At 39.8% G+C, this 13,752-nt stretch overlaps 1 protein-coding gene across 10 annotated transcripts in view; it reads right to left on the minus strand.

Moving 5' to 3' along the window:
* The window catches only part of DEPDC5 (DEP domain containing 5, GATOR1 subcomplex subunit), a 47,769-nt gene that overhangs the window by 33,126 nt on the left and 891 nt on the right, over window positions 1-13,752 (minus strand). For 7 of the 10 annotated variants that reach the window (XM_084538612.1, XM_084538606.1, XM_084538610.1 and 4 more), the window contains exons 2-18: window positions 12,355-12,472; window positions 11,499-11,586; window positions 10,711-10,757; window positions 10,147-10,232; window positions 9,281-9,364; window positions 8,554-8,603; window positions 7,807-7,876; window positions 7,367-7,445; window positions 6,355-6,416; window positions 4,767-4,836; window positions 4,317-4,389; window positions 3,590-3,693; window positions 3,243-3,317; window positions 2,231-2,365; window positions 1,689-1,750; window positions 1,511-1,584; window positions 274-343 (exon numbers count right to left, since the gene is read on the minus strand). In XM_084538612.1, coding sequence (XP_084394738.1) covers window positions 274-343; window positions 1,511-1,584; window positions 1,689-1,750; window positions 2,231-2,365; window positions 3,243-3,317; window positions 3,590-3,693; window positions 4,317-4,389; window positions 4,767-4,836; window positions 6,355-6,416; window positions 7,367-7,445; window positions 7,807-7,876; window positions 8,554-8,603; window positions 9,281-9,364; window positions 10,147-10,232; window positions 10,711-10,757; window positions 11,499-11,586; window positions 12,355-12,412 — 1,287 coding nt within the window. In that variant the 5' untranslated portion in view covers window positions 12,413-12,472. Of the gene's footprint in view, window positions 1-273; window positions 344-1,510; window positions 1,585-1,688; window positions 1,751-2,230; window positions 2,366-3,242; window positions 3,318-3,589; window positions 3,694-4,316; window positions 4,390-4,766; window positions 4,837-6,354; window positions 6,417-7,366; window positions 7,446-7,806; window positions 7,877-8,553; window positions 8,604-9,280; window positions 9,365-10,146; window positions 10,233-10,710; window positions 10,758-11,498; window positions 11,587-12,354; window positions 12,473-12,764; window positions 12,786-13,217; window positions 13,237-13,573; window positions 13,694-13,752 lie in introns of those variants that run through there. The other 3 variants (XM_084538607.1, XM_084538609.1, XM_084538608.1) reach the window with 3 other exon arrangements.

Raw genomic sequence — 13,752 nt, forward strand, 5'->3', positions numbered from 1 at the left:
CTCTTCCTCTTCTCCACAGAGTTTGCCATTAAAGCACTAAACTATTTTTATGTTGGCTAAAACATTTCTCAAATAGTTTAATCCTAGAAATTATAGATATTTAGAAACCAGTCCCTCATTCACAATCTCTACAACAATCCTTTACAAATTTGTTTGCACTGTCTCTTAAACACAGAAACTTAGTGACCGTTGTTGCTAGAAGGATTCTGATGCTTGGCTGAAAAAAGATCTGACAAGCTAGTATGAAGAAAAGATAATCAGAAAGACACCTACTTTTCTCCCTGCCAGCTTGATCCGCGGAGTGAAGCTGTTACATAGGAGCTGGCTTTTGGATGTGTAGAAACTGAAATGGAAAGACAGAGTGGTTCAGCTGTCTTCTAGGAATTGAACATGGCTGGTTAACTACATAGCTTTTTGAGCTAGCTGTTAAATGAAAAGAAAAAGGGATACCTCTCTTTGCATAACATGACATCTGAAGAACAAAGGCAAATGATTAACTAGAGAGAATCTATGATTCCCACACAACCTCAGTCTAGACCTCCTCCTAATATGCTGATATCTGCATTCCCCAGTTCATTTCCTCTTTCTACTGAAAGATATCAGCTTTCACTATCCATACAGTACTGCACAGTTCACATGACTCTTTCCCTAATTTACATGACAGTAATGACTCACATCAACTTCTTGAAAACTAAGGACCTCCACCCATTTGAAGTAATTTATTCTTTAACATCTGTTTCTTGTCATCCGAATCTTTTAAATCCTGCCCTTCTACAAAGCCTTCAAACACCTCTTTCATCTTAGGCAAGGACCAGATGCCTTCGAACTACTTGAAAAGACTGGGTATAAGCAACACTTGAATGGTTATTGGTCAGGACAGTCAGTCAATGCATGCATATAAAATGAGTTATTAAAAGGCAGAGAAAAGTTCTACTGCAGAACAAGGACTGCAGAAGTAGTTTTTATTCTGAGCCCTGATCTCTGTGGGTAGGGAGAGGAGAGAGTATTATGACACCATGTTTAACAGAAAGCATAAAGAAAACCTACCGTGCCTTGGAGTAAAGAAAAGTAAAATTAGGCTTGTTTCCTGTAACTGTTCCAACATTTACCCATGTTATTCACATTCTCTTTACCCATAACTGTTCATTTGAGATGTATTTACTTTCACTAACAACCAGCTTAGTTGAAGTGACAGGTTTTTTTTTAAGCATCCTGACTGACTTTGAGCATAGTTAAGGCTACAACTTAGTTGGAAAGACAGCTTAAGATTAAGACCTTTTCCTCTGCAAATTGCCTATCACCTCTGACATACTGCATTGACACCCAGAGTTCTACAAGAATACTCCTACTTATGCAAGACTACTGTAATATCTGTCTCTGCTTTGCAAGCAGAGCAGAGGAAATAAGCTATGGAAGAAGAAAGAATTCAACAGATGTATAGAGCGGAAAGCACAGCAGAAATGTTTTCAAAAGACTGGTATCTTCTCAGGAACCTTAAGCGTTTACCTACCTATGGTTTATCCAGTGTGGAATATTGTAGTCGTCACCCAGCCTGGAATCCCCAGGTCCACAGCGATTATGGAGCTGTAAGAGGAATTCCAAGGCAAAGCAACTAGTTGTGTTTATCTATTCACAAATGCAGTAACATTTCTACTAGGAACAGAGAAGGGAACAGAAGGATGCATTACCTTAAAGAGTGGTACAGCATGCAGTGGTTGTTCTCCCATGCAGACCAAGTCCACACCAATCCCTGTAAACAAAGAACAGTAGAGTTCAGCTATCCACCAAACAGGACTGATATGCTAATCCAAAGACTGCCAACTTGAAGTGAACCCCCACTTTGTATTCATACCAAATTTAAAATTATAATCATACTGAAAATGGAAATGGTAACCAGCAATCCCATGGTATGGCTGCAGACCAACAGTGCCAATGGGGATATATAAGAAGTGCTTCTTCTAAACTAGGTGCAGGATTATCCTGCAAGGGGAAGGTCTGCACAGACTGATGAAATGCTCCACTATCATAAACACAAATAAATACCCCCAACTTCTCTAAAAATCTAACCATTTCAATACAAAGTGTGGACACAAGCCTTCCAGCTGTAAACCCTCTTTTCCAGAGAACAAAAGTTACAACACATACTTTTTCAGAGCAAGAAAAGGCTACAGCTTTTCCAAATACAACCATTAGCCTTCATAAAAATTGCAAATAGTCGCCAGTTATTTACCATTGTCTATCATCCGCTGTTTGGTTAGAATCATAAGGAGGCGATCGACTTCAAACACCCCAACACCAGGTGTGATAACCACGGACATCTGGCCGGTCCGATCAAAGTTCCGGTTTATATAATGCTTGTCAAACACTAAAAAAGAGTCAGAAAATACAAGAAAAATATGCTGGATGTAGTTTTTGGAGCAAAGGAGGTGACTACTAATACCAGGATTAAGCAAATTGCACAAAATCCATGCAAAAGTGAAAGTATTTGAATGTAGCATTGTCCAACCAATAAATGTCAATAAAGCTACAGGTAAGAGATAGTAGGTAGGGCAGAAGAGAAAATGGGAACTGGATACATCAATATGAGTATTTTTTTCATATGCTTAGTGTTATATTAAAAAACAAAACAAAAAAAAACAAACACAACATCTCAAAAAAAATCTTGAAAACAAAAAAACCCTACATCAAAAACGAAAAAGGTAAAGTTCATTGCTAATCACTAAGTAACATATTACGCTCTGTCTCATGCAAGTAACAAAACAGCCATTAAGAGGACAGAAAGATATCAGATGTAAAGAATCACAGAAAAGCAGATCTTTGGAAATCCCATCAAATTCACCTCCCTGCTAAAAAAGATGGATCTACTTCATTCACCAAAGTCACATTTGATTTAACCCACTTTTGAAAGGCTTACAAAATAAAAAATATCAACTTCTGTTGCAAGAAGTTGGCATACAAATAAACAGCTAGAAGAAAAAAGTTTCATCCGAACAAGGCTCTGTAAATGGTTTCTGAAGCCCAAACTACCCAATTCTTAGTTATGAGAGCCATTTACAGAGACCCATACAAAACAATTTCTTCTGAGGCAGAAAATGATAGTTATACCACTTAACATTTCCCTCCTTTACTTGGTGTTAAGGAACAGACAAGAGTTTCTTAACAAGATAAGTCAACACCCATTTATTGAAAGCTGCTTTAGTGGTTCCTCCTCTGTACATTTTCATCCATTGTTCACAACTTACCATTGAATGAAAGATTTATGGCCTCCAGGTAGTTCCCTTGTGCTGATGTAGAATTGTAACCTGGAGGAAAGCCCTCTGGACAAGCATTCAGAAAAAAAAAGAAAAATTATCATTCTTGTATAAACTAGCTCTTGAAAAAAACAAAACTGCATTTGAAATAAGCCCTATTACTTCAACAATTCATAGGCTGAATTGGTGCATCTCACAGAAAGATACATGCAAAATAACTTTCTCGGGAGAGCACTTCAGTAACGTAATACCAGACTCCAACTGAAACTATAGTTTACAGACAGCTTTCAAACCAAACAAAAAAAAAGCAAGAGAATAAAAGCATTGTATTATTTTACCTGCTTGCTCTAGTCGTACCAACACAGGATACTGGATGAAAAGCTTTTTAATGGTCACAAGCAATGAGGTCCACTCTTCTCGTCTCTCATTCTGAACTACAACTCTAGAAAGAGCACAATTTAGTAAGCATCATGAAAGGAAGCTACATAGAAGCAATGAGGCAGCATTTTAGAACTACCGTGTATTTGTAATAGTTAAGGAGTAGATGCACACAAAGCTGGGCATATCCTTAACCAGAAGAGTTTAATCTCTTGATTATAAACAGGTAAACATTTAGAACATCACATATTAAGTAATGTCACTGTTCTGCAAAGTGGTAAAATACTTAACAAGTTTAGAATTAAATGACAGCCTCAACAGCTGCATTTATTGTAACCATCAGCTAAAGAGATAACAGCACCTACATGGAAAAAATTGTGCTTTCAGCAATGGCACTCTTTTCATCTTACCAAGCCTTACACAAAAACTACTCCTGACACTACAGAACTTTTAGGTTCACTGGCAATTCCAGTAAGATGCAAACAATACAATATTTACATGCAAGTGCAAGACTAACCTAGTAAACATGAGTGTGCATTCACAGATGTAACAATGTGCTGTCAGTTTCAGAGAGATGTTTTTCACACTCCTAGTTCTTAGCAAGATCCTACAGCTAATAACTCGATATTCTCCACAAGGCTTGACCATACACTGAGAGACAAGAGAGGAAAGAACTGGAAGACATACTTGTAAAAATCTTCATAAAATCTTCCCTCATGATCCTGCCGAATTGATGCACGGTGTGTTTCAGGAAATTCATCTGAAATGGAGGCAGTTATAATTTTATCCTATGTTCGTGTATAGAAGCAACTCTTGTCTTTTCTAATGAGGAGCTTTTTTACATTATAAAAAAGAGTAACTCTGATAAATATTATATCTCCTACACAGTATTTAAATTGGTTTTAAAACAATGTGACAGCATGAGTAGGAGGAAGAAAATTTGCCACATTCTTCCATGCATAGTTTTCACTGCAGTACTGTCAGGAGAATGGCTGTGTATCCACTGTGCTTGGTAGGACATGGACATAAAAAAAAAAAAAAAAAGCAGAAAAAAAGTCACTGCCAGCCAGTGACGACCTTTCAAGAGAGAAAGGGAAAGGTTAAAAATAGTAACATGAAAATATATAATTTACTTACCTATAGATTTTGCTTCGTAAAATGTTCTAGAAAATAGAACAACTGTCACTTCATGGCTGCAATTCTTCTCCTGTCCAGGAAGCATACATGAAAAAAGAAAACTTTACACATCACACTCAGAAGAAAACTGTGTACCCATGCATGGATACATCTAGATACACATATAGAAACACCCTCTTTCCCTCACACCTAGGACCTAGAAGAAAGTGGATTGCTGTATTTATACATCTGCAGAAGTACTGCATACGCCTATATGCCTCTGTTAAGTAACATAATGCTCTGTCCTGACAATTCTGTTCTCCTGAGCTATATTGTATTTAAAAGAAGCACCCTTAATTACTCTCTTTAAAGAAACTCCTCTCTGCAGTTGCCAGGATACAAGATTTTTTTGTGTGTAAAAAAATGCAGTTGACTCAATTTGTTTGAATACATAAACATAACCACTTGCAGCAATTTGATACTCTTATTTGCTACTGCTCAGAGAGATACCCCTAACAATTCCAGAGAAATAAAATGTTAAAACCTCACTGAACAGTTAACAGTGTTGATGCACACAATGGAACTGATGAGCTAAAAAGAGCATACAGGCCATCCCCTTGAAAGGAAAAGCTTGAAAATCCTTGGTCTGAGTGAGCCCATGGATGTTCAGGCACATAACCAAAATGGTATACTAGTACCAAAAGAAAAAGAGGTGTCTTACAGATATATCACGCAGGGCTCCTAGTAACTTTCCAATGGAGGAAATGAATAAAGGGGCACAATGAAAAAAGGGACAAATCTGTTGCTCTTGTTGACGCTTGGGACCATCATGAACTGTCCTTTGCATAGATTGCAGATAGGTTGCAGATAGGTTGCAGATTTTGTATCTGCCTTGAGTACTGCTACAGTTCTCTTATTTACGTCTGTAGGAGCCTGCTGCCTAAGACATTTTCCATAGCTCTGTGGCTGAAAGGATTTCAGTCACCAATTCTGCCCTCTCCTCAAATGCAGGACTGCTAACAGCAGTTGTACCTTGCTCTGAGCCAGGTCATGAGACAGGGTATGGCTCTTTGTTGTTCAGCTATAAGAGACACGGAGGCTTTGTTGTTGTTAACATTATTTTTTTATTTTTTTTAAAGAGACCTTCACCTCCAAGGAGTTTGCGCATCATCATTGGCTTATACACTACAGCCTGGAACCCACCCATGCTAAACTACAGCAACACTAACCAAACTACGCAATACCAGGAAAGCATTCATAACTGAATCCTGGAACAATTAAGATTGTGCAAAACAGACTTGTGCATCACTGCGCAACCATAAACAACTGTATTACATGTTTAGTGACTTAAGTCCAGTCACAGACCCACCACAAAACCAAAACAATTGCATGATAACACCACAGCAGATACAACAGATCAGTAGTGGAGCCACTTGGCACATATGATTTACCTGCAGTAACCACTCTTTTGATGCCCAGAAGCCATCACTCATAAACCTTACCTCTGCCTGACACAGCCTGGGTCTTCCTCAAAGTGGCAGACCAGTGGGTTCATTAAGATGGCACTGCATTGCTCTTTCAGAACAGGATGAACAAAGTAACTACTTACCTTCCATTTTGTGAAGAGATCAGCAAGGAAACCATTCACAGCTTTCTCAAAGTACAAGTCCCCTGCAAAGTAAACACACCCAAAGCATCAAACAGCAATTACTTCAACTATGGGGTATGTTTAACACCACGATTCTAGGCAAGTTATTTTTATTAGAATCACAGCAAAATATCTTTGTGTGCACACTGAATGCAAATATTACTAAAGCAAAGAGAGCAAAAAGGATTAAAAAGCAGGACTGTTTCAGATGATGTAAACAAAACTGTTGTATTGTCAAAAAGGACCTGACCTTTAAATTCATTTTCCCAACACATTTGCAACATGCTGGGTAAGCATCTGTACTGTCTTTTAGGAGCAGTATTCACAACTGATTCCCTGCTCAGCTTTGAATGGTTGCCCAGTTGCATATGCTTAAGCACATGGTCAAAGGAAGGGGTGAGAGGTTTGCTATTAAATTAAGCCAAGTAAAAAAAAAAACAAAAAACACAGGACAATGACATAGTTAAGTGGCTCATTCTCAACTCCTGATGTTTAAATACTTCTAGCTAGCTCCACCTGGCCTAAAACAGTGTTTTTCCATCCTGGCTAAGCCAAAATCAAGCGAAATATAGAACATTGAGTCCCTCTTTGCAAAGGACTTCGATTCATTTTTGGTTTCAGGATTCATACAGGCTTGCCCCTGCCCTCATCACCAAACATGTTCACATCCACAGAAAACCTTTCCTTGGTTTGTAGTCAGTTGGCCCCCATGAATTAATGACTGAGATAAAAGAACCCAGACTGTATGTTAAGGACAGGAAAATTGTGGAATACCACGAGAGAGAAAGGCATAGCACTGTGAATAACAATCTAAGAGGACACCATAGCACACTTCAGAGCAATGTCTGAGCCAAAAGCAGAACATTTTAGTTTTCTAATGGTGGCAGAAATACATCATAACAGCAGTTTCATAATACAGACAGAAAGGATAGCTCTTGCCATTCACAATCAGGCAAGCCAGTTAACCACGTACCATAGATATCAAAATCCCACATTTCACAGCTCATCTGGATAAAAATGTAAACCATGGCAGAAGTGGAGCGGAAGACCACCTGCAGAGGAATGAAAGATCTTTTTTGAACAAGGTACATTCACTGGAAGTAACAAATGCACAATTTAACTACCATGTAACTTATATGACTGGGCCCACTGCATCATCAGGTATTTCCCCACCAAGGAACTGGCATTTCAACAGCCCAAGTAATTCCTAGTGCTGTCAATGAAAAAAACATTGAAATTTTCTAATCATTCATTCTCCTGAATTTGTTGTAATTTTTCAACTTGCAACAGTCATTCAAATGATCCAAACACATCAGTACGCAAGACAGAATTACAAGAAACTTGGGATGAAGGCGGGGGGGGGGACGACACAAACAAAAAACACTTTCTTTCCCCTACTCCCTGAAATCTTACCCGGGTATCCTCACTGATGTATCCACAAGTGACTTTCTCACTCTTAACCCACAATTCACCTGCTTGTGCCCTGGAAGAAAGAGAGCTCATAATATTTACTAGCTAGAGTGAATCTGAAGACTACAGAATCAACATTTGAGTAAATAAAGGATGTACCAAAATTACGCATTCAAGGATGACTTGAAGGCAGAGTAGAAGTTTATTCAGATAGAAAGCCATCTTTAATCAAAAAGATGTTAAACAGCTGTTCCCTGCTGCATCTGCACACTTGCTTGTCCCTTTGTCATCTCAACAGCAACTGAAGCAACCCCCTTCTGAGCTCTTACTAATTTTTGGGAAGTGAGGGAAATATTCTAATAGGTGACCAAAAAATTATTTGGCATTCACCAGAAGCAGCAAGTGTGGTTAGCTGTCCTGTCATTAGTTTCTTCCACCCCAAGCCAGACAGAAGCCTTTAGCACCCCCACGCTGCAGAGAGAAGTCTGCAGAAGATTAAGAGAACAATAAACTGACTTTTCACAGAAGATGCGCATCGTTGATCTGAAGTCATAAGTAATAATACGCATTCAGAGGAATAGCAGCTGTAGATTTTCACAGACAATATATTCTTTTAACTGATTGATGGAAATGTTAAAAATACTTCCAAATTTAAAGCATTTATCTTTATGCTTGCCAGTTAGGGCACAGATTTCTCTGTTACTCTATGTATTTTCCTATATCCAGGCATAAAGCACATAATGCACTGACCTGATACCTGCAAATTCCACCTTTTGGGTCACATATGCACATGTGCTGACCTAAGAAAGAACAGTTACAGGTGTTAAAAGAACATTAGGCTTGGAGTGAGCAGACAGATTTGCAAAAGAATGGAAAACGCTCAAACACAAGACTTCTGCCATAAAAAAAACATTTAAACTAGAACCTCTTCTAGGCAGCATGGAAAATAGTTTTTAACAGATGCTAAATTTGATTGGAATCATTTCTCTAATTCACCGTCCATAGAAAAATCGAAGACTGCTCTTCAGAGATACAGAAACAAAAAAAATCTGATAGTTAATTATTAAGCAGTATCATCCAAGAGAGGGTATGTTAGCATACTTCTACTTGAAAAACAGCTGGATTTAATTCCTTCCAAAGGCAGTAAATCACTAAAATTCAGAACATGAGAAAAAACTCTCAGCAGCATTTCAGTACCCAAGGCAGTAATTAAAATCACTGCAACAGAGTAGGAAATGATGGAACTTATTATTTTCTATAACATTTATGTTTATTTCTCCAACTCTAATGTCCTACTTAAAGCTTACGTTCCTCAGGAGTTGGTGACACTGGTCCTGTTCTAAGTTTGTTGGTTGTTTTTTTTTTTATTTTATTTTTATTTTTTTATTTTGTAAAAAGCTTATTTTCTTTTACAGCAAGGAAAGAAAAATGTACGTAACCTCCTCAACCCTGCACATGAGGACTGCATAGGCCTTACCAAACTTTTCTTCAGTCGCCACATATCCCCACGCCCAATATACTGATCTTTAAAAGTCAGCTCCACCAAGTCCAAGGTCACCTCCTGGGAAACAAAAGGAAGCGCTTAGATTTTACTGTTTGTTTCTAATACAGCACCCTTCAATTGTTCCGCTAAGAACCCAATGTACAGTCAGGGCTGTTCTAGAGCAATTCAATACTCCTAACAGACATAAGACAAAAAGTAAACCCCATCAGAACAACCACCAGAGTTATGCATGTAGCTGGAACATCTGCAAGCTGCAAGACAATGCATGAGGTGGCCAGAGAAAGCACCAGGATTACCTGTTCTACAACTCTCAAAGCAAACTAAAAGCACAAGGGGAACAAATGAGTTCCATTGTTCATATCATTAAGGAAACCTAGCTTTCTGCAAGTTTTTGTCTTGTACTGAAGGTAAACTCTGACTGAAGCCCTTTAGCTAGTTGGACATCTACAAGAGATGCCTCTCTTACAAGGTTCTCTGGTGTGAAATAATGCAAATCCATGCCATGGCTTTTCTTTTGAGTGGGGCACTTACAGTTTCCTTTCTCTCTGCTTGCTTATCTTCAATTTCTGGAGTGTAAATGTAGTTAAAATTTCTAAATTTTTATGAAGCACAGGCTTCAAGAGTGTGGGGATGGTGGGGAGAGAAGAAAGAGTCCCATAACAAATACAAATAGTGAAATTGCGCAAACCTTATTTTCTTTGGAAAGAAGGGCAAAATCCATTTCAATTTAAAAAAAAAAAAAAAAAGCCTTTTTTACAACACTACTGTAAACAGAAATTCACAAAGCCCCAATGTGAGCTAAGTGACGGGACAGATAGAAAAGTTTCAAAACCACATACCTTTGGGTCAACAACATTCACATGGACATCCTGGTATGGCCGAAGCCGGAATACCTGTGCAACAGTCTGATCTACACTTATGGTTTCTGCCACAAAAATGAGAAAAGAGAGAAAAGAGAGAAAAGAACTTATGGAAAAGGTTCCGGGTGATTTTCAAGTACAAAAGCAATATAGGTTGGTGTGAAAACTTAGGGCCTTAGCAAAAGACAACTTCTTTCAACTACTGCCCAATTTAAGATTCATTAAAATCAAAGCAGGGGAGATAAGTGAAAAGTTTAGTCTGAATTAATTCCTGCAAGAAGAAAAGACACATAGCCATTCAGACAATACAGAAACAAAAATTTAAGGCTTTTTTCAAACTCTACCTCACATTAACTCAACCAAAAGCAGATTTAAAGTTGGCTATTCACTTTTTGATAAAAATTATAATCCTTCCATCCCTAACCAGACAAAGCCATGATCTTAAAAAGCTGAAGTACATGCATTACTCAATCACAGATACAGTCCAATCACACAACCACTGTCTGTGATTTTACTACGCATACCATGAGCCTAGAGATTTACCTTTCTGTAAATCTTCCTTCAGTGACTTCACTTGTAGGAGCAGGGGGCTAGCATGCAAGAAAGAAAAAAGGTAGATGAGTTGAGACACCAACAGTCTACTCTGGCTAAATCACTTTCAAAACTGTTTAGTAACACAGAGCAGGAGATAAGCTAAACAGAAACATTAGTATTTTCTGGAAAGCTTCAATACACCATGCTCTCTGCCTGTCACCCTGAGATGTTCTTCGTACCTATTATAACTATAAGGTACTCTTTAGGGAAAGATGATACTCTAAATGGGGAAGTAAGTCACACAAGATCTCAGGATCTCATACAGGTATACTCCTACTCTTCAGACATAGGCTGCAATATGAGCAGCTTCACAATGAAGGTTTGTGTTTTTATAGCAAACAAGGAAGTTTTAATTTTGCCTAGGAGATACTATAGAATGGAAGACTAATCATTAGGTAACAACAGCTCTATGAATAAAATAGACATAATTGACCTCTCCACATTCAGGTGCTACTTGCCCTATGAAAGGTCAGCAAACACCAAACACAAAGAATTGCACAAACTTGGAGGAAGAGCTCCCACTACAGTTATCCCCTTTACTTTTATTTAGAAGAAAGAAAAAAAAACAAAAACATGGCATCCTCCTGAAGCAAAGTTATCCAAGTCCAAAAGAATTTTATCCTCTAGATTTCTACAAGAAAATTATCCTCTAAACCTAAGAGCTGCTGCACATGAACATGCCCTTTCAATGTTCTAACCACACTCCACTAACAAATAGCAACAAAAAGAGAACTCACCTGTATTCATCATTGGGGTGTGCAATTTCTACAACATCTCCCAGCTTGATTTGAAGAAATACTTTAGGATTCACCACCAGTTCATCATCTTCAAGATATAAATGAATGCAGAAAACTACAGTTAACAAATATATAGCAAACACAGATACTTACACATTTATACACACTAGCTTGCTCAACATAAATTCACTAGCCCGGGATTAACACATCACTAATGCACTACATTCATGACACGATACGGCCCCTATGCAGCCACTGCAGTCTGGCCAATTTTGTGACCAAAACTACTTTCAAATCACAGGACTTTCACAAAAGACTTGCTCAGCAAAAGAGCAGGCCTTTCCTAGGCAAGAAGAATTTTCTTTTGTACTTTTCATATCACAAGCACCAGCAGAAAAGTAGGTGTCTACAGAATCTTTTTAGCAAGCTTAAGTAACACACTGTGATTTTAAGCCTACAACTAGAGAACAATCACTAAATGATATCCTAAGTTCACAGAAACATAAATTCTGACCATATACCTACCTACATGCCAAAATAACTCATTAACTAAGAGTGACAGACATGTCAATTAAGAATCACTGAAATACAGTGTTAAAAGACGAGTGTCAAAACAAAAGGGAAAGAAATAGAATGAAGCAATTTTATTTTACAGGTCTAATTTCATTCCGTTCTGACAAATAAATGTAATTTTATTCTAATAGTAAGGTAGAAAAGAGCCTTCCACAGTCTGGCTGGTGATACTGCTACAACAAAATTCCACCTTCACCATTTTGTTAATAGCATCAGCAAATCGGTTCATTGGTTTGAAGTAAAAAAGTACTGGTCACACTGTTAAGAGCCACGAGATACTGACCACTGCCTCCAAAACCCTTCTTGTGTATGACGAGCTTGTACACCTTGTTGGTTCTCATCTTGAATTCCAGTTCTTCTCAGCTGCTTTGAGTAAAAACAGCTGAAGACATCTTGCATATCTAATATGGGAATGAAAACAAACATGGACAAACATCGTTATTACAAAATTATTCTGTATACTCTGTGTGCGAACAAAGGGTACTGTATCACCACATGGTCAAGAATGCCACACCTGAAAGGCTGACACGTTATACAGTTTAATAAATGTCAAACTAAAAGCTTAGAAATTATGTCTCTTCTATCAGCACTGCTATCAGAGCTAGGACTGCTCTCTAAAAATCTACCTTTTGTATTTCAAGGATAAATTCCTAACCCTGTGTTAAATACAGTAAAGTGAATACCCAGACTCACACCCACTACCAACTGTATCTTCTGTTTTCGTCTCTGTACTGCGCGCTCTTGTACCACAAGTGGGTTCCCCCCACTTCCTCACGGCTTTTTCCGTCTTTCACAGCCGTCGGATTCCCACCTGGCCGATTCCACAGCAGCGCCGCAGCGCTCAGGCCAGCAGAGGGCAGGCAGCTGTTCGCACAGATGGGGCCAAGCAAACACTGGCTGTTTTGGCACTTTGCATTAAACACTTCAATTGCATCAACGACCGCGGTTTTTTTCCCCTGCTACTTGAAATGTAAGCAAAGCATATTTCGACGGAGGGCCTTTACTGCTACAATGTAGTTTTTTTAGAAGAGTGCTTAAACTGAAAGCTACCAATAACGAGATCCTCTTCGGTAACGACTACAGATGCATAATTACAAGACAAGTTTTTCAACTTCTAAAGCACGTTTGCTGTAGCTGTGCTCTTACAGGGTGCGCAGAGGCTCTTACATCAACCCGAGGCGTGCGGGGGAACCTGCAAGCAGCCCTCCCGAACAGCACACAGGCAGGGCAGGAACAAGCCGTGCCCGGATCGCTCCCACAAACTCCCTAAGCCCGAGGAGCTCTCCACAAACACTGCGCTCCCCGGCCGGGCGTGCAGCGAGCAGGGCCGCTGCCGGTCAGCCCGCCCCGGAGCGCTCAGGGCCCCGTCACGGAGGCTCGGAGGCGGGCCGGGAGCGCGCAGGCCGGTGGCCCAGCTCCTCACCCGGCCGCTACGGGACGGGAGGGACAGGAGAGACGGGTGGGGGCCCCGAGCCGCTCCCCCCCGCTGTCGGGGCGCTGACCTGCCGCTGCCGAGCCCCCGCCGGGTGCCGCCGCCTCCCCCAGGCCCCCCGGGCACCTCAGGGCCGCTTCCGCATCCGGGGCCCGGCGCGCGTCAGGTGGCGGCCGCCGCCGAGCCGGGCCTGGAGGCGGGGCCGTAGCAACGGCTGCGAGCCCGGCCCGGATGGGGAAGTGAGGTCAG

Source organism: Aythya ferina, assembly GCF_964211825.1.
Source record: "Aythya ferina genome assembly, chromosome: 17".
Lineage (NCBI taxonomy): Eukaryota > Metazoa > Chordata > Aves > Anseriformes > Anatidae > Aythya > Aythya ferina.